The sequence below is a fragment of the Caloenas nicobarica genome, chromosome 1 (assembly GCF_036013445.1).
Source record: "Caloenas nicobarica isolate bCalNic1 chromosome 1, bCalNic1.hap1, whole genome shotgun sequence".
NCBI classification, from domain to species: domain Eukaryota; kingdom Metazoa; phylum Chordata; class Aves; order Columbiformes; family Columbidae; genus Caloenas; species Caloenas nicobarica.
Window position 1 is genome coordinate 171,876,389 of NC_088245.1, and position 20,963 is coordinate 171,897,351.

The 20,963-nt window shown below is 40.6% G+C and overlaps 1 protein-coding gene across 7 annotated transcripts in view; it reads left to right on the plus strand.

The window, feature by feature from the left end:
• Positions 1 to 20,963, plus strand: part of KLF12 (KLF transcription factor 12) — a 261,886-nt gene that overhangs the window by 60,960 nt on the left and 179,963 nt on the right. For 6 of the 7 annotated variants that reach the window (XM_065630125.1, XM_065630116.1, XM_065630098.1 and 3 more), the window contains one exon: positions 8,791 to 8,854. Coding sequence is in view for 4 of the 7 variants with exons in the window: in XM_065630116.1 (XP_065486188.1) it covers positions 8,834 to 8,854 (21 nt within the window). In the remaining 3 variants the exon portion in view is untranslated. Of the gene's footprint in view, positions 1 to 8,790; positions 8,855 to 11,705; positions 11,723 to 20,963 lie in introns of those variants that run through there. The other variant, XM_065630143.1, reaches the window with a different exon arrangement.

Here is a 20,963-nt window from a genome sequence, read left to right on the forward strand (position 1 = left end):
GGAGAGTTTCCAGAGGAAATTCTTCAGGAACAGTGCTGGGGTCAATTTTTACTCTTCTTGCTCATCCCAAAGACATCAAAGAGCATTGCTGTGCTTCAGTGACATTCTCTGCATTTCAAATTAGTATTAAAAGATTTGTAGCTAACTGAATCTGGTAGTGGAGTCATTTTGAGCTGGCCAGTGCACGATGGGAATGTTGTATACTTAGATATAGGATTTTTCCCTGTTCTGAGATTTTTGCTTACATTATGCTGAGAGAGAATTATTAATAATAATGCTAGTCTGCACTTTCAAGAAGAGGCAGGCTAGGAGAAAAGACATTAAAAATGATTAATGGAAACACTCATGGTCAATTGATCAGTTTTAGAGAGTATACCTTCCTATTAAAATAGACACTCATCACCCACAGTTGTAGGACACCAGCCAAATAAACTCCTTAAACTGATTAATAGCATCACTGCTGTCATATAGTGGCCCCAATTTAGAGCCTGATTAGGTACTCATACCTCCACGTATATAGATATCATGCTCTTTTCTTGAAAAAGCATTTTATTGGTACATTTCTAATGGAAAGCAAAAGAAGGGGCCCAAATTATAACTAATGCAGTGATGAAATTTCTTGTGGGTTGAGCAAAAGCAGGAGTAGGAGCTGAACGTAACTATCCGCCGTATAGCAGGGCACATTCAGCTGTTGGCTTTCTTTTTCCTTGGAAGCACAACTCTGAGCCTGGAAATGAGGATGTTTGTGTTTCTTCAGTGTATCTCGCACCTTTGGACTGTGTTTGCTTGGTTTTCTTTGCTTGTTTATCCCAACTTCGTGGTAGATTGCCACAGAGCCTGTCCTCGCTTAGCTGCTGCGGCGGTGCTAGCTAGAGGGGTCAATGTCACCTCGTGCTTATTGCCACCTCTATTTTGGAAGTGGCAAAGTAGGTTTATTTGAATAGTTTTTGTGTGTGTGGTGGGTTTGTTTGTTTGGTTTTGTTTTTTTTTTTCCCCTAACTTATGCTGATGGCTGCAGTGAGGTGGGACTCCCCACAAGTTGCTCAGCAAGTGCTTGTGAGGAGGTGACTATTTCCAGGCCGGGGCCTACGTCAGCTGTGGGGACATCAACACCGATTTTACAACCCCCTCTGGCGATGTATATAGCTTTCTCCGCTGCTTGTGGGAATGATCTTGTTCCTGCTCTTCAGACAAGTTTAGTGGGCACGGCTTATTCTGGTTTTGCTTATTCTTTAAGTGGTTTTGCTGTGAAAGTTGGCACAGCCCGCTTGACACTGTGGTGAGGGGAAAGCTGCGCGGTATTTCATCTGCAGTGGGATGATGATTGGTGGTGTTCTTCAATTTATTTACAACATCTTGCACGATGTAAAAGGAAAAAGACATGCCAGGGATTGTATAAGCTAGTACATATAAACAGTGTTAAATTTTTTTCTTCCTGCTCTGCTTTTTCCATTGTTCTGGTGTTCCCTCTGAAGGCAACTACAAGGAGACTATGAAACTTGGAAGCGTGTGAGAGTAGTATTTGCTATCCAAGGCAGGATTCATCTGTTTCAGATGTTTGTGTGTCAGACTTCCTTGCAGGTTAAATCTCAGATACCTGTGCTCTGTTACCAAATCATGGAATGCTCACTACAGCTGGCTTGACCGAGAGCAGATTTTGGCACAAGTCTGCAGCAAATTTGTGCTCGTTCCTTTGGACTTGCAGCAAAGAGCCTTAGACGTTCAGCCACGCTCCCTTGGATTAGGTAGTTGGTTGATTAACGTCACCATGAGAAATGTCAGACGTACGGTCCACCTGGAAACTGATGTTCCACTGAGTGTCCTAAGGAAACTGGTAACCTTGTTCTTAAGCTCTGCCTGTTTCATTTATAGCTGTGTACAAGTGCAAGGATTCTTTGTTCTTCTGATGGTCTCTGGGGTTCAGCAGCCTCTTAACAGGAAATAAAGAAAATGCTTGTTCTACTTTTGAATGGATTAGAATAGAAATGAAGATTATTTTGCAGCTTTGAGAAGAGAGTGTTGAGTACTGCTGCCCATACCACCGATAGAGTCGTCTTGATTCTGGACCTGGCATAAACCTAGTTTAAGTAAAGATGTTTAAACCAGAAGAGGTGGGGTGGGTTGATAGCATTTGGTAGTGCTAGTGCTTATTAGCAGGACAAAGTAAGAACATGAAACCTGTGCAATTAGGTCTTTTTCTATGCAATCTCTATAGTAAATCCAGTCCCTTGATGAAAGATCTGCTGGAGAGCTTGGTGTTTATCCCTTTCCCCACTGTGATGATATGGAAGAATTGCTGGCAAGTCTCTTCCCTCTTATCCTACTTGAGGCAAGAGCAGTTTTCCTGTGGGATACCTTCCTTTTGGATTTCACACTTCGACTTAATTTTTAGTACACTTAATTACATTTGTTTTATCTGAAGTGCAAACAAAATATAGAAACACAACATAAATGATTCCAACCTAAAATGAGGAATGACCAGTTTTTAAATATTGCTGTTTTATAATTTCTTTCGCATGCTCATAAGCCCTTATGAGTAGAAATCTTGGCTCGTCATCTGGAGAGTAACAGCTACTGTTTTGTTGAACAAAGTCTGAAAATAAGGGGAAAAAGAAAGTCTGGAGATAAGGAGAAAAGATCACTTTTAAAAAATTCCAGTTCTTCATGTGTTCAGAAACATATTTCACAACTTGGCTGAAAATCCTGTGTTGTTTTGATAATATATTAGAAAGTATGGTTTCAACAGATTCTTTAAGGCAATTATTTACACAAAATATTTAACCAATTCACCAGAAATTTGTGGCTGTATGTATGTTTTTTTATTCATATACGTATATGTGTAGATATGGTTGTATGTGTGTGTATATATATATGTGCGTGTGTATAAAACTATAGTTCTTGTAACAAGAAAAGGCCCACTAAGTCCTTTGACTTTGTGCACAGGCTGGTAGATAGAATTTTAACTCTAGTGTGGAATTTGAACTGTGTGTGAGGATAAGTTGGTGAACTAAAGAGACACTGCGCCGAGTGTGTACTGAGTAACACGAACATTTCCTTCTGTCAGAGAAGCTGTCCAAAGTGATGTGTGACTGTGTTTATCAAAATTTCATTTTATTTATATCTAATGAACAACAGTGTCATTCTATTTAAGCTAGAGTTGCAAAGGGAGTATCAAGGTTTCAGAGCTATCCATTCAAACAACTGTGACCATCAAAGATAATCACTACTTTTAGAATAAAAAATCAAGGGGGATGCAGTATTTTGCTGTGTTTTTCTCTGCTCCTTGAAATTTGTTGCGCTCTTCATAGATTGTCCGCTGGTTATTACCTAAACCCAGGCATTTGAAGACTCTATTAGTTCTCTAGATTTTGACTACTAAACATTTTTTTACTTTACAATATAACAACATGCACACACACTTCATAATTTCATTTGTCATACCAAAATTCTTTGTATACAGTGATACATTTGCAGTTTTTTTTAAAAATATGACTTAAAGACATCATCCTTCACAGAGTAATAATTATCGGAAATTATAAAATGTAGCATATTTATATATAAATATTTTTGTCAAACCATACCCCTAAGTTCTAGGGAAAATGAAAAGTTCTTGAAATTAAGTCCCAGGACCTCTGGTACTTATCCTTGAAGCTGCTCTATTCAAAATAATTCATTAATGTCATATAAAATAACTTGTAAAGAATATTGTTTATTCCTCTAAGCCTCTGCTGAAAGACTGTGTAAGCACTCCTTGAAAGTTTAGTCTTTGAATAAAGCTTTTAAAGGGGTCGGGGGGGAGGCACGTGGCACACAGACTTCTTGCAAAGGTTGTATGTTTGGTTAATGAGTCATTCATCCACATCTGGCCAGCTGCATGCTTGTTTTCTATGGAAACCTGTTATCAGAGTATAATGATTTTGGGAAGAAACCCCAAACAACAGAGAAACAGTACAGCTATGCAGTCAAGTGAACAAAATATGTGCTTTCTCATGCTACCAAGAGCCCAATGGCATTGAGATTGTTCTGGTTTGGTGTAAAATTTTTGGAGGCATGGCCCTGTGGGGCTCAGCTTGAAATCAGGGTAGATGTTCGGGATGAGCTGCATCACCCACCCCCATCTCAGACTGCAGCCTTCTCAGCTGAGATACTCCAGGGACCGAGCTGGTGTCAGAGCTGCTGCTTTATACCTTGAATCACGATGTACTTCAGTGAGTACCTGCGTCTCTTCTTTCTCCATGCTAGATGTCATTCTTCGTGGGAGTCTGGATAAATATTTCAGTCTGTAGGAGTTCAGGAGAGCTAGGTATCGCCTAGCAACAAGCATCCCACTCTCTGCCTCCTGCTTCTCTTTACCTTTATTAAAATACCAGTGAAAGCCAGAAGTTGAAGAATTAAGTTAATTTTCGGAAATATTTTGAGCAGCTTAAGATATTTTTGTTACGACACTGCATCAGAGCAACAAAGATGTTGGCGGGGGGCGCTGGTGTCTTAAAGCAAGTAACTCTGCTTGCCTTGTTTGAACAGAAATCACTATCAAAGACTAGCAAAAACTTTAGCTGAAGACAGAATAAACCTTATGATCACAGGTGTTTAGTGAGTGAGAGAATGTGTAGCAAGTGCTCCTTTGGTCCTGTGAGGTCTATAAAATGTATAGCATAAACTGAATGCATGTTAAGTTGTATTACCCAGCTCATCTTACAGCTTGTGAGGGCTGCTGGTGGGACAGGTGCTTATGTTGGAATTTGGAGTTTTTTCACTTTTTACAGATAGGTTTGTGTCAAAGCGTTTTAGCTAGTTGCAGTCACGGTGGCACGGAACTCAGTTTACAAAGATCCTTTGGATTAGGCCCAAGACAAGAAAGGTAGAAAGCACATTTTAGGTAGATTTTTCAGGCACGCTTGGTGCAGAGCAATGCTGCACTGAATTTCAGCCTTTCCTATCCCTTTTCTAAATGTCGAGAATTACTGCAAATCTTTAGCTTGTAGTTAAAGTATATTTTGTCTGTAGCTTCTGCAGAACATTTGCTTTGTGGAGTTTACGAATTTCCGTGTGGGAATCAGAAACATAGGGGAAAAAAAGGGCAAGTATGTGGCTACTAATAACATGAAGGTAGTCATCCTCAACACTGGCTTGTGCATAACCTGTGTTCTTTCAGCTCTGAATGCTGCTGGAACCGTGTTTTCAGTGTTCCCACCTTACTTGATCTTCAGAGTGGCCTTCATGAGTTTGGGAGAAGTTGCATTTCATTTTCAGAGAAGTCTGGTATGGCTGAGGGCCTTTGAAAGAGATTACAGAAGTGTAAGTGCAGATTTAATGGCTTCCAAGAAGAAAAGTATATACTTTGACAGTACAATCAATGATGCAAGAAGATGATTCAGAAATAGAGTTACGCCCAAAGATGGGGAGTTTACTTTATAGAGGAAAATGTTAATAAATCTTGATTCAGCAAATGACTTAAGTTTGTAACTGAGTTGGTCTTTTCCAAATGTGTGTTCCCATATCTGTTCAAGTTCGAAAAGGGGGAAAATAGCATGAGGAATAATTTGTAACTGTAGTAACAGGAATTTACTTTAAAAGTTAGCAGTATGTAAAATAAATGTGAAAGTGATACCAGTATGAACTTGGTTTTTAATTAATTAACATGGGTGTCTATGTTCAAAAATATTCTTTTTGTAGAGACATGGGCACCTCTACATATATAGTGACCTCTGTTTGTCTAGAAATATTCTCAGCATGATTGTCTTGAAACCCTTCTCATGTTCCTTACTCATGCCCATGATTCCTGCTCAGTTCCACCAGTGGCTGAGGATGCTGGCCAGGGTGAGACTACCTGCACATTTATTCCAATTGAGACAGGTTTTCAAAATGGACTAGATGTTATAATTTCTGTTTGGTTCTCTCTTTCTATAGGAGGAGGAATCTAATGTTTGGTGGCATTCGTAAGTTTTATAAACTCCTGGGGTCTGAAAGCCCAATTTCAAGATGATGAATAGTCTTTGGCTAGAAATGGACATAATTCTGTGTTTGCTGCTTAAATTTCTTTCTTTTGGTTGAAACTGATAGTTCATTAGGTGCTTTGCTCTACGAGAGCCCTTTAGACATAAAAGTTTCAAATTGGGAATATTGTGCAGTTGTCTTGTTGAGTAGATTTTCTTCTGGTATAAAAAACACTTGATACAAATGGAAGATGCTTCTGTTTGGACTTCCATGTGTGCTTTCATATGTCTGACAGTAGAAACTGAGATTTTACAGTAAGCTGCTGAAAACCAAAGTCCAGAGCAGATTTCACAGGGGTGACACGTGACAGAATTGGATGCACTACATCTGTAAGGATGAACGGTTCTATTTTACATACGCGTTTCAAAGTCATTTCATCTGAAGCCGAAGCTTTTCAACTCTTCTGAAAATCAGAAAACACATTTGTGGGGTTACTAGTGAAACGCTGCTTTCAGATTAGTGGTTTGCTCTTCATCTTCTCCCCAAAAGCAACTGAAGGTAGTCGCAATGAAGAGATGTGTGGCCTGTATGGGTGGCATTTGTGGCAAGTGTGTGTTGGCCATCAAAGTTGATGCTCTTAGTCACCCTTGCTGGCAGTCGGTGCTAGGGGATACCCCCTGCCCTCCCCCCCAAACCACATGTATGTCAGTGAAGAGACCTTGTGGGACAGTGACACTGCCAGAGCTTGTGGTGTTGCCACTTGTGCTCGGCAAAGAGGAGGACAAGTGGAAACCTCTCCATGGAGGAGAGCATCTCAGTCGTGCAAGGACATGTGTGATTCAGCGCATGATAAATTGTGCGGACCTGAAGAGAATCAATGAGGCCCAACTATTTATTGTCGCTAATGAAGTAGCTCTTTCATGAGGAGGGCCACTGTATGTGATTTAATGACGCAAAACCAGCTGCCGCTATGGCTGGTTGGGCAGCGGCCTGTTAGCATTTGTGAAACACAAACCCATGTTCGCTCTGTCACCATGGCCACGGTAACTTAATCAGGACCTCAGCGTTCATCTGTAACTTGAGGTTAAGTTGCATTGTAGGAGCATGCGTGTCTGTCTGCATGTAGAAAGGAGTAATGATGAGAGAACCTGGAGAACTGGAAACACTTACAGGTCAAACTGTCTTCTTCTGACAGAGGCGCCATGAAGCTTTGGAATACATTACATTTAATTCTGAAGAACTTGATGACTAAGTTATTTCCTACTCAGGTTAGATAACCACATCTTGTAAATTCAGGATATAAGAAAACATGGTCCACTTGTCCCATTTTTGGACGTTAGCACAGAGAAAGAGCAACTAGAAACTTGAAGCTGGTTTTTCAAGTGTGCAATCGAAACAAAAAACCCCCAACCAAACAAAAACCCAAACCCAACGAACTAAGCAAACCACAAACACACACCCCCAAAAAAACAACCAACCAAACAATAAAACCTCCAAAACTGTTTCATATTAGATGGAAATTTTGAGATTAAACAACAGAAAGCAAAGAGAGTCTGCAAGATGCATGAGAGATGAGGCAAACCATCTACAATAATTAGCATATTCTAAGTCTGCAGTATTTAATTACACTTAGCAAAGTCAGTGCTTGTGATGATTTTTGCAACCTTCTATGATTCATATGAATATTTGGAACTTAATTGTATTTCTAAGAAAATATTAAGGTTAATTAAAAAATAAGCGCATGATGTTTAATCAGTATGGTAGTAGCACAGTATATGAATACTTACGAATTTTACATGCTTAAGGGAGCTTCACGTCTTGTTTTCAGTGTAGAAGTTTGCTTAGTGTTTGGAAGCCCGTTAGCCACGTTTTCGTATATGCAGCAGTAAAGAAATAGTGGGTTGTGGTTTAAAAGTGGGCAGGTGATGCTCCGCTGCTATTTGAAGGGTGACCTTAGTTTGAATGATATAAAAATAACAGCAGATTGTTTATAACAGCTCTGACAGCAGATTTCAATTCCTGACTTCACACCATTTCCGTTATTAAAATAGACATATGTAAGTAGCATTTGCTTCCAGATATATGCACATATTCTGGCAAGAGGTTTAAGACATGCTGTCTGTTATTTAAATTTTGGACATCTGAAGATTTTTTTCCCCAAGGCTTTAAAAAAGTTAGACTATTGGATTTGTATATTAAATCTGAAGGAACCTCCCAAAAGTTTAATATAGTATTTAAATCTCTGTATGCATTTTTCTTTTATGGATTCACGTGGAAACTTAACTAAAATAATCACGCATCCATAGGAATCTTTTCAATAAATAGATATTCAAATTTTATAATGGTCTTGCACAGTTATTTCCCATGGCTGGAGTATTGACTGAGTTCACCAATTAATGTATTTTTTCTTTTAATGTGTCATTGTTCAGATCTCACACAGTATTTCTGGGAAACACATTTTGAAATACCAGTAAAGAATATTCACACTGTAACTGCTGGAAAGCTTACCTGTACAACTGCAGGGTACTGATATATAATGGGCCCTGAAGACTAATTAAAGCAGTTGGGATTTAGTGCGCTCGAGTAGCAGCTCAGAAATTAAAGACACTGAGACCATTGACTAAAATCATTAGTTAGAGGAAACATAATGCTTTCCCCAATATACTGTTTGTTGTATTTAGCTAGTTTTATTTAAAGTGCTTATAAACTTACTGTTGTTCTGACCTCTGTTTTACTATGGAACAGAGATCTGTGGTTAGGTTTTTATATTTACGTATACAATAACATCTGAGAAATTAATGAACCTCTAAGAAATACATCAATTAAATTATTTTATCTTTTTTTTTTTTTCAGGATTGAAGTGGATCTAGGGACGAATGGATGACTGAATATTCATATGAAGAGGAAAGCCATAAAAGTTGGTTGACATTTTTACAGCCATATGCCTTACACATATTACTGCTATTATCAAAAATTTATATTGTGTTACAAAACATAATAGGTGAAATAACCGGTCTGAGCTTCATATGCCGTCTTGTCTTTCAGGCAAGGGAATACAGGGTGTTTCAAAAAGCTGGAACCAATTCGAAGTGCTTAATGCTTTGAAATTGGGTCCATCTTTTTGGAGCACCCTGTACTATAGCCTAACACAGCTGTAGCTTAATGCAACTGTTTCTGACCAAACATGAATGTTCAAAGGAAAATCTAGTAGTATGTTAAGGAAATAGGTAATTCCTTTGAAGCCAGGTGTTTGAATGGGCTGATGCATGGTCGTGTTCATTGTTCTTACGTGCAAGGATGAAGGGAGAATGAGAGACGTGTTGTCTTCCATGACAGCTGCTGGCTGTGAAGCTTAATACATTGATGAGTGGAACTCAGATGCCACATTGACAAAGAAGTCAAATAGGATATGGTGTCTTTGAAAGTATCTTGGCGCTTTGTTTTCTTGTTATAGAGAGATGGCTGTCTTGCAGCATGCATTTTCTGCACCAGTTAAAATGGAAGAAGCCGTTAGTGGGCCTCTGCGCTTTACTGACTTTATTGTTATGCTTTGTAAGGTGATAAAATTCAGTAGGCCTTGACATCTGTCAGTTTGACGTGTTGGTAACTGTGAACTGTATGCTTTGGCTGGAGTGTTTTGTTAACCAATTCCTATCAAGGATGTTTAAACAAAGCTGACTGTGCCTGTGGGTTTGCACTGGAGCAAATGAACTGTAATAACAGGTGCAGGGTGTGATTCAGTGGGATGCTGTGCAGCAGCTCAGTCAAATAAGGCATTTTGGTAACTCTGCTGATTAAGGAGGGATATGTTATGTTGGAAATTCTCTTTCCTAGAGAGCATTCTTCAACCCCTGAATCCTAGGTAGGGCTGGGAACAATCGAAAAAACAGCAAAACCCTCAATTTTTTTCAAAAGCACAGTGTCAGTTCAATACAAGAAATGGAAGCCTGTAGCTCTGTTAATATGAGCAAAGTAGTTCAGGAGGACAAAGATTCTTATTTATCTCAGTGATAATTTGTTTTTTTCAATCTTTCAGTGTTTCAGAAGTTTTACAGTTTATCAATAGCTGACTTGGATACGGAAGAGTTTAGTGTCATCTTGGGTATTTTTTTTTTTTTAGTGTTTACAACAGGTGGGGGACATGCTGATCTGTGTCCTTGAATCCAGTCTACTGAAATAACAGCCAATGAAAGAATCTTTACTTCAGAAGCATCTGTAGAACATCTGCTTTATGTACCACAGGTCCCAGAAAACACCTACAGCCTCCAGGAGCCAAATTTAAACCCTGATAGAGACACCGATTGGTATTAGTGTCTCTACAATAATGTACATAATTTCTCTATGGGATCAAGGACCCATACGCCTAGATATGAACCAGCAGTTGTTGCCTGCTAAAACCAGCACACAGGGTCTTTAAAGGAATTTCTCTTTGGTTTGATTGCTGACGTGTCAGTGGCTGCTGTCCATACCGATGTCTGATAGCTCAGGATGGGCTCACATCACAGCGGAGGAGATGCCTCCCTGCTCAGACCTCCTGGCTATGAATAGCAGAGTGAAAAACTGATGCTTTTCATCTTCCAGAACTGCAGAGAGAAACTCCCGTGTGTACGAACTCAGGGAGGCTCTTTACTGGCAGAAAGTGTGAGAGGGTGCAAAGACCAACCTAATTACCTGTAAGCTATCTCTGCATATCATTATGTTACAGTGGACTCCTCATGCTATCTAGAAGACAGCACAGAGCAGTACTACCGTAGCGTGGTAATGTTTTGGTTTGAATTGAGGAGAACCTGGGCCAGACTAGAGGAACATCTTAAGTATTTGGCTTGGGAAGTGACACTAGGGCAGAAAATATTAAGGATTCATCAGATCCTTGAGAGGGGCTGTTGTAACCAGAGCCTGTGCAGAAGAGGGAGGACTTCCAGATCAGGCAAGCACAAAAGACTCTTGGACTCATGTGGCCTCGTTCCCAGGTTTCTTGGGAAAGACTTTAGTCATATGAGATACGCAGCACTGCTAGCTCTGTATTGCTGTTCTTCTCTCTGCTTGTGCCGTTCTGATTCAAAGCAGAGTGATGGCAGAAGGAAGGAAGAACAGGAGAACAGGGTGACCTCTTTCTTGTCAAGCTGTAGTTCCACTCTCTCATGCCCTTCGAATGACATCCCACAGTACTTGTGGGGAAGCCATGCAAGATACGTGCAGATAATAAGGAAGGGGATGCTGAATTATTTCATTACATGTTTCTGTTTGGCAGTCTTTGCAAATGCAAGGCTCTGAATCCAGCTCTTAATCTTTTATATTAGGAAAGTACCATGATTAAATCACACTGCTGGACAAGAAAAAAATGTGGTTATGTGGAAGAATTCAAAGTCTGAGGCTAAAAATTCCTTTTCTGGGAAGACTGATTCCAGAAAGCTTGAGCAATAGAGGTAGAGAGGGCACTTCTGTGGTCACTGCTGAGAGCGGTTGATAAAGTTCTGGCTCCTATAGGAAAGAGATTGGATTTCACCTAGCGCCCTGCCTCAGCCTTTCATTTCATTGCTGCTTTGCTAACTAAGTTTTGAAAGCTTTACATTGCTAATGTAAGTGTGTTGGCGTATCAGAGGGGGTGTAAACAACTTGGGTTGCATCATATGTGTGTTATATTGGTATGTTTTAGGTCTTTGGTCTGCCACAGCCCATATCATAATATGTGTAAATGTGGTTTTCTGTAGGTAACAGACATCTAAGTGTATATGCAATTAATGGAGGAGACATGACCATAAATTTTTCTATCTCATAAAATGAGGTCAGGTGAATCTTTCCCAGAGTAATGAGAAATATGCAAAATAAAACTGGTGGCACGCATGTATATTGAATGCACGTAGCTTATGATGCTTCTCTGTTTTCCATAATAACGGCAACTGAATTCAGAGGTTTCAGTTCTCTGTTGAATCTGACATTTAAAGTTTACATTTTTCAGTGTACAATGATTGAATGCAGATGTCTGCAGAGAAGAGACGGGGGGTAGGAGCTGGTAAGGAAATTGGTAACTGACAGGGAGGAACTATAGCTCAAAAAGTCCTAGGCAAAATAGAATACACAGAGTACTTCAGTTGGAAGGGACCCACAATGATCATTTAGTCCAACTGCCTGACCAATTCAGAGCTGACCAAAAGTTAAAGCACATTATTAAGGGCATTGGGCAAATGCCTCTTAAACACTGACAGGCTTGGAGCATCGACCACCTCTCTAGGAAGCCTGTTCCAGTGTTTGACCACCCTCTCGGTAAGGAATTGGTTCCTGACATCCAGTCTAAACCTCCCCGGTGCAGTTTTGAACCATTCTCATGCACCTTATCATGGGATACTAGGGAGAAGAGATCAAGACTTTAAACCAAAAGGAAGTGGGCTGAAAAGAGGTCAGAGAGCAAAATTAAATGGGAGAAAGAAGAGATTGCTCAGATGGGAAGGCAGGCCTGGCTTGTACTTAACAAGCAGTCTTGGGTGCGGTCTCCCACTCACGCAGTAGTTTCATGCACAGAAGTACTACCAGGCAGTTCATATGATCAGGCTTAGTGATGTTCCAAGTTATTTAATGCTCAAAAAAAATGACGAACAACACAGTGTTGTATTGAATTCAGTGGTGGTAGGAGATGACTGCTTATTTTCTAAAGAGGTCTATGTGGTGAGCCTGAGAAGTATTGCTGTCTCACGAAAGTAAACTATGTGTCATCTCTTTAAAAAAAAATCCAAGAGCAAATTTTTTTCATTCTTTTGAAGTCTGATCATGATATTTTTTTCTTTTTTTTTTTTTTTTAAGTGTGTTTCAGGGTTTTGAGGAAGTTTTATGGTTTTATTTGCGTAGTCAGAATATTAGTTAGCACTGTGGTGAAATGTTTGGGTTTTGTTGTCGGCTGTCTCCTCTGTATCTCTTACGAACAAATGCAATTTTCCTAGAAAGAAAATGACTGCTCTTCAGTGGTCTTTCACATCTAACATCATTCAGTGGATTCTTGCAGTATAATTATGACTAGAAACATCAACAGGATAAAATATATTAATCTCAAGGGACTTATTTTGCACTGGCCATCAATCCATCCTTCTGTCATGTGCTTTTCAGTTTAGATTACTCTCAGGCAAAGAGGCTGTAGTTTGGTGTTTTGTCTCAATTCATTATGATTATAAATATCTTGAATAAAACAATGTAATGAATGACTACTTAAAATGACTGATGGCCCCATTCAGCAAGGCAAGGAGACTGTGAAGTTCTTTTGGTTTCATCTGTTGTCTAGCATTTATCAAGATATGCCCCTTAACAGTCGATTGGTAGCTGATATTTAATGAATATTTCACAGTGTAAATAGATAACAGGAAGTTTGTTGTCTGGAGCCCAGTCATATTCATAGGACAGATCTGCTTTTACTTACTGTCACTGAAAAATGGAAAACTTGTGCTGAAACTTGTAGAGTGAGAGGAAAACTTCTCCCTAAACCTTACATTAGTAGAATCATAGAATAGTGTGGGTTGGAAGGGACCTTCAAAGGTCATCTAGTCCAACCCCCTGCCATGAGCAGGGACATCTTCAACTAGATCAGGTTGCTCAGAGCCCCGTCCAGCCTGGCCTGGAATGTCTCCAGGGATGGGGCATCTCCCACCTCTCTGGACAACCTGGGCCAGTGTTTCACCACCCTCAGTGTAAAAAAATTTCCTCCCCTTGTCTAGCCTGAATCTCTCCTCTTTTAATTTAAAACCATTACCCCTTGTCCTCTTGCAACAGGCCCTGCTAGAAAGTCTGTCCCCATCTTTCTTACAGGTCCTTTTTAAGTACTGAAAGGCCACAGTAAGGTCTCCCTGGAGCTTTCTCTTCTCCATTTCTTTTTTTTTGGAAAAGGAGGAGCAGCAGAGATTTTCTTTCTTTTTCTATTTCTTGCAAAGATGGGCTGCTGTATGTTGTGCCATCTCATGCTCCTGTCCTGTCTCATTGGATGTGGGTACGGCTGACAGGCTGGAGGGCTGTGCCTGGGGAGCGGTGTCACCCCCCTGCATCACTCGCCGCCGGCTCAGCCTTGATGGGAGCGGGGTGAGGTGGACTTAGAAGAAATCCCTGTAGCTTAAAAATTGCTAGAGGCATTCGCAACACTGATCTTTTCCAAGGAGAAAAAAGCATTTAAGATGCCTGCAACGAATCCCTTCAGCCTGATGCGTTTGCATTGCATATGAGCTCGTTCCTCTTCCCTTTGCCTTTGTTAAATTAATGTATGATTTCTGGGAAGATTTCGGCATTCCTATTAGGCTTTCGTTATGAACAGCAGTATGAAATTTGTTCTACACCACTTCTTGCTTCATTTCTGCTGGTCAGTTGCTTTCATAGCCTACGTGGTTTCTTGTTTATGGGTCCTGGCTTCATTCCATTCATTTCCCAACTATTTTGGTGTGTTTACACAGTCCCCTTCAGCAGCTGGCTTGGGGTGAGTCTCAAAAGCACACACACATGTTTACACATACACACAAAATCAGTTCATTTGAGTTGGGGCCAAATCATATTTAGTGCTTGACTTGTGATCTGACTCGGTTTAAATCATGTTGGATTACAATTTTGAGGGTTTTGTCCTTTTGTTTTGTTCCTGCCATTGTGGATTGGGGGCTAGCATATACAGAGGGTTGTAAACATTGCTTTTAAGTTTCATATATCAAAAATATAATATGTTTTAGAAGTGTTACTTTAGTAGTTGAAGATAGCTATGGTCTTTCTGCACCCTCACACTTCAGAAAAGCAACGGACGTAGACACAAGAGTAGGTTAGACTTTCCCTGTCAAAGCCTCGTCTGCTGCAAAAGCCTCAAGCTTTGCTTTAAAATCAATAAATAAAGAGATTTTTATATATAATAGATAAGGTTGTATTTTCAAGTAACCAGCGCAGAGCTGCCTGAGAGGCTTTGCTCTGAACTGGGAGAAATGTCTGTGGCCCGGCAGCTGCTCAGCAACAGTGTGCAGGGTTTTCATCCCGGTGGCTGCACAGATTTCTGCTCTGCTTGGAGCTGCTGTGGGGTGTTTCAGGTGCATTGATTTTGCAGTAGTTCTTGAACGGAAAATCTATTTATTAACAGTCTTTTGAAACAGGAGGAATGGAGAATTGCATATAAAAGGATGGCAGCAACCTTCATGTGAGGTTGTGTGTGGAGGAGTAAGGCGGCCCACATTGCAGCGCAGCTTACAGGAGAGTAATTAGTCTAGAACTGACAAAATGTGACAAAAATGTGGAATATTTAAAATACTGCAGGTTTTTTTCACAGTTCACGTCATCAACGTTACTAAATGTCATTGTAAGGCAAAGGTAGATCTTGGTGGTATTGCCTACGTCACTCTTCCACGAAGTGATAGCTGGTGATGATGAGTCTGTGGCTAATAAATTGTGTAAGTAAAAGAAAGCTGTGTTTAAGGGCCCACTTCAGCACCTATTGATATAACTCAGTGCAGTCGGGTGCCTCTTAAACTACTTCTGAAAGTTAATTGATATCCCCTTAGAATTCTAATTAGTAAATGTGTTGGCATCTATCATTGCCCAGAGAAGTTGTGGATGCCCCATCCCTGGAAGTGTTCAAGGGCAGGTTGGATGGGGCTTTGAGCAACCTGGTCTAGTGGAAGGTGTCCTTGCCTGTGGCAGGGGGCTTGGAACTAGATGATCTTTAAGGTCCCTTCCAACCCACATCATTCTATGATTTGTATTACTGCTGTTGGTTGTAAGGATTGGTGTGCAATTACATAACTTTTTAAATGAAGTCATACAGAGCTTAAACTCTTCTTATGATGAATGTATTCCTGTAATTGTTGCTTTGGATTTTGAAGGTTTGTATTTTAAAATTCATTTGGGACTGAAAACAAAAAGCTTCACCTTGAAAAGATTAGCTAGAGCTAAAAACAAAGTTAGCAAAAACTAGCCTGTGAGCATAAAATGACAAATTACTTGATAATGCAGGCACAGCCACCCTTAATTCCCATTTCTGATATTTTTGAATGAGTGGCTGAGTCAGTGTTCCCATGGTGGGAGGGCGAGGAGATGCGCTGCCAGCAGAGTCCCCGCTTCTCAGGAGTAATGGGAGCAGATGCCAGTACCTCTTGTAGTCTCTGATATGCGTGAATTAAAACGATGGAATGAGCCTGAAGACCTAGGTCAAAAGTTTTGACACAAGCATGTCCTCAGTTCTGGCTGCAGCTGCGTTTGCTGAATGCTCAGGACTGCCAAGCCTAACTGCAGGACCTGCCCCATCTGCCTCACTGAGTGCATCCACTTCGGGGAGCAAACTGTGGCAACGGTGCCAGCAGCCTGGGTTTGCTCCCTCCATATCACACTTGCTGCAGGTGTGCTGCTGCCTTTTGGGGTTTGGGTGTCCTCCTGTACCTTTGCGGTGCTCCTGTTCCTTGTCATTGTCAGAGGTAATTGGACACCTGTCAGTGTGGTGTTTCCATGGCGTGGAAGTATCTGTTGCATGTTGTGGGCTCTGGCATGAGGCCATGAGCAGGGACAAGCTTGGAGGGCTCAGTAGGACCAGTCTAAGTGGTAGAGGTTTTTCCACACTATTGCTAGAAAAGCCTGGAATGATCAGTCCCCCAAACCACAGGCTGGTTTGGTTTTTTGGGAAGCTGTCTGGAGTGGACCAAACCACAGCTGGGAAGTGAGCTGAATCCGTTACTGGTTCAGCTTAGATCAGGAAATGCTTCCATGAATGTGCTGGCTCAGCGTGCTTCGGTTCACCTTGTAGTGTGGCCTCGGGCTGCACGAACTAGGTGACTTTTGGAAGAACCCAAACCAGGAGGTGTGCTCCGAGAGCTTACCTAACATGCTTTGATTTCTCATGGGCTGTTGAAAGACATAGGCTGTGGACATCTTCAACAAAACTGAGAAGATCCCTCCCTGTTGCATAGCACAGCTTGCTGAAGGAGACACAGACTTGTGGTTCTGCTGGCTGAACGCTCAGGGGCTTCCCAGTTGAGATCGCATGATGTCCCACTTTGTTCAGTGGTGTTTTTGAGCCAGCTGCTTTGGTTCATCTTTCAGCCTTGATCACCCTGGTGAAGACTAGTCGTAAGTGACAGGACAGAGTCCACAGGGAGCCAGATCTCAAAGGCCTGGATCTGTTCCTTTCAACTTCAGTCATTTTGCTGAAGGCTCCCTGTCTTCCGTGGGTCGACAGGCAGCAGTTGGCATCTCCAGAGGGCAGTTCTTGCCATGGGATTTCTTATCTTCCCTGGAAGGACAGACATCTCCTCTGCCTGTAAGCTACAGTGGTGCAGACCAGCTCTGCTTTGCTGGACTCGATCTCCAGTCCTTGGGTTTTCAAATTATCCCTTAAGCAGCCTTGCTCTTGCAGCCCGACTTCTCTACTGCGGCATGTTCCTGTGGGAATGAAAGAGCATTCACCAAGCTCATTTCACCTTTTATTCCTGGAGCACTTAGAGAACAATTATACTAATTCTAATAATGACTAAATTTATACTAATCCAGAGAGGGAAGCACAAGGCATTTAATTTCAAAGCTGTTTGACAAGAACATTTTGATGTGTGTATTTTCAGAAGTACGACACAAGTTTCCAAAACGCCTAATGGGGACAAAAATGTTTATATTCATACTCTCAGGTTTTTGGTTTCCAAGAAGCTGAATACTGTTCAGTTCTGTTGGGCATGATCCATCAAATAAGTCTAAACCAGAGATTTACAGGGCTTACTGCTTCTTGATAACTAATGACCAGAAACAGGTCATTAAGCAATAAGATCTGTTTGCATGGAAAAAAGTATATTTCTGTTGTGGGAGGTGTTAATTCTTAGTATCATGAAGCAGCACAGCTAACTGCATTTTAGAGTTAATCTTTACTTCTCAATGAGAAGGGAAAGAGCCGTGGTTCTTGGTCAGCACGGCGGTGCTGATTAAGATGCATTGAACCAGAAACTGAAATGCTACATACGCTTTCCTGTTTTCCTACATATCTGACAGTAAACATTTAGTGCTAGAAATAAATGCATTTGGAATTTAGTATTTTTGACATGCCGTGGAGAGGATAATGTCAAACTATGGCAATTTGTCACTTCTCATATGAAGGCGTAGAAGAACGTGTTAGGATTCAGTAGCTAGCATGTAAGGAGAAGGCAGTTATTTTAATACTGATAGCCACCACTAACAGACCTGAATAATGATTCCACTGGATATGGTATTTCATATATCCAAGGACATGTATCTAAAAGAGAAAATAAGCTCCTGGTATTAATCTAAACCTTGACCCGCTCTTACGCTTCCCACATGGTGCTTCATGTGTACTTAGTCCTGGTGATTCATTCAGCTTTTCTTGTGCGGAGGTTCAGTGATGAGTCAGGAAAGGGCAAGTTTTCTGCTTCAAGGCTGTCACCTTCGTTTGGACTTCGCTATTTACTTAGGGGTTTTTTGTTGTTTCAGTTCAGCTTGGTAGCAGTGATTGCTGCAGTCAGCTGTGATGGACATGTGGGCATAGCTCAAGTGAAAACAAAAGCTTTGGCTTTCAAATATTAGCGGTAAACACATACCGAGTTTCCATGCTAATTTCTAAGTAATAGAGAAGTGCTTCAGTATTTATATTAGCAAAAAAACCTCAACCAGCCAACCAAACAAACAAAAAACGCCCCCCCCCCCAACCACAACAAAAAAGGTGTTCTAGAAATAGTGAGATTCAAAACATTATTTTTCCTTGGCTTTAATTTCCTGGCTTTGGAAGAGGTGATGCAACCCCCAAAACCCAAACATTTTGATTTAAGTCTGAGTTTCATCTGTGTTTGGGCTTTGGTGGTTATGAAGAGAGATGACAGTGAGAAAATCTCCTGCAAATTAAGAAGTAAGGAGTTTCCTTTGGTCTTAAGAAGATGAAAATTAACTTAGGTGTGTAGCTTGTCTTATTAAGTGCAGTGGAACTGAGATGATGTTTGCTGAACTACTCTTTGGAGATTTACATAATGGATGAGATACAGGAGCTCCAGGCGGCATGACAGTGGAGTTTATTTTATCGCAGAATGTAAAACAAGTGAATTGCCTTAATAATCTCTGCAGAAAGCAGGGATAATCTTTTTTTATATGCAGAAAGAGAGCCAGAGAGTTCATAATATCCTGGCTATTCGTGCACAAGGAGCCAAACCTTTCTTTTGAATAATCTGGTTCCCTTTAACTACCATACTGTCTTATTCAGGACTTTTAAAGCTCTTCAGGAATGGCAAGCAACATGCATCTCTCTGTGAAAGTATGGCTTTTATGCAGTAAAAATATACTATCTTCTGATAATTCATGGCTTGATAAAAGAGGCTCATAAGAGGCTAGGTAATTATCCTAACTGCTACATATTTAAATATATGGAAAGCATTTATAAACCAAGCTCACCTGCTATTTATTTCTATAGTGGTAATAATAGTAATTTCAGAAGTTTTAGAACCTTCATAATTTCAAAGTGGGTGTATGTTGGAAAGAAGTTTTAATATTACCACTAAGAGGTTTCAGGCTTTAATTTACTCAAAACCAGTTCACCCACTTTAGTAGGTGTGGGTGGTTTTTTCTGCCTCATCTGATGTTATCTTTTCAGCATGGAAAATGGACAAAGAAACACTGGAAAAGTAGAATAGTTAAATGTAGGTGGTAGTAACAACACCTAACTCCTATTGTGTGCTTCTCAACTGTGTGTTTGGCTTCAAGCAGGAGTTTAGCTATTACTTTACTCTGAATATAAATGTGCCATTACTCTTTGATGTGTAGCAACAGTTTGTTATGATCAAGGCTACTCACCACTTTTGCCTGAAGGAAAAGATTTCCTGTTGGGCATAGCAGGTTTCCAAAAGCGTGAATGATGTCCTTAGTTTCAGGTTTCCGTGAGCTATGTGCAGCTTACGAATCCTTTTGTATTAACCTGATGTCAATTGCTACTTCTTTTAGAAAAGTCCGGCTAAGTAATTCATCATACAGTGTTGCACAGAAACATAGGCGTTTATTTGCCTAATATGAAACCAAGTTATTGGAAGAAAGAGGTAATTAAATTAATGTAGCATTCCATGGGCAGGATTAGTTTCTGCTTTTCCTCATGAAAAAAAATTAAAACATTTCCAGTGACTTCGGTAGTGATGGACAATATCTAGTCAGTCCGCTAAGTATGCTGTCCTCCACTCTTAATTCTAGGATGCAGGCTGGGATTAGCTCTACCTAATTTACTCTGGATACTGAGTAGTGATTATTAATTATCACTTGATGTACAAAGTTAGATTTTTCTTTTTACCAGGTTCTTTTTCTGTCTGGGTTTCTAGTAAACGGGTTAGTTTTGCCTGCTCGTAAGTCTATGGCAGTAACAGTTACTGCGGTATGCAAGGGAGGACACCAAAGGAATAACCTGCTTGCTTATATTTGCTGGGGTTGGGCCGCATTGCGGCCTGGTGGGATCAGAGACTGAGGAATGTTTTCTGAGGACAAACAGTTGTTTTCATCAGAAAGTGTTTTAAAACACTGAAATTCTTCCACCGCAGTGGCTCAGAACTCTCCCATGTGGGAATCTTTAGAGTAAATAAATAAAAGATCACACCAGGCAAACATGATTTAAAGTGTCTGTAACTGTTCCCCAAACGGTGCTAAAATCCTAAATAAGATATGAGCAAGGCAAGCGAGGGGAAAAGTTCACTTCAACTTCCCAGACTTTCTAATGCACTATGTAGTGACGTAGCACCAGACCCCATGGACACAGAAGAAGATGTTGAAGAGTTGTGGTGTCCAAAGGAGCCCCCTAGTTAGGACAGTCCCTCATACCCTGCTTCTCCACAGCTTACCCTACTTTGGGATGTGCATACATTTGTCTCGGAGAGAAGTCCCTCATTTCTGATCCGAACATAAGTGACCTCAGAGTATTTGCCTACAAGCGTATCTAGTAAGTCAGAAAAAAAAAAAAAAAAAAAGGTGTTTTTCCATGTGTTGTTGAGATAACGTTGCATTTGCAAAGGAAGCTAAGTGCTGGCTAGCATGGCTGTGGTTGTTTTGTTGAGCTGTTGTTCATTTAATTG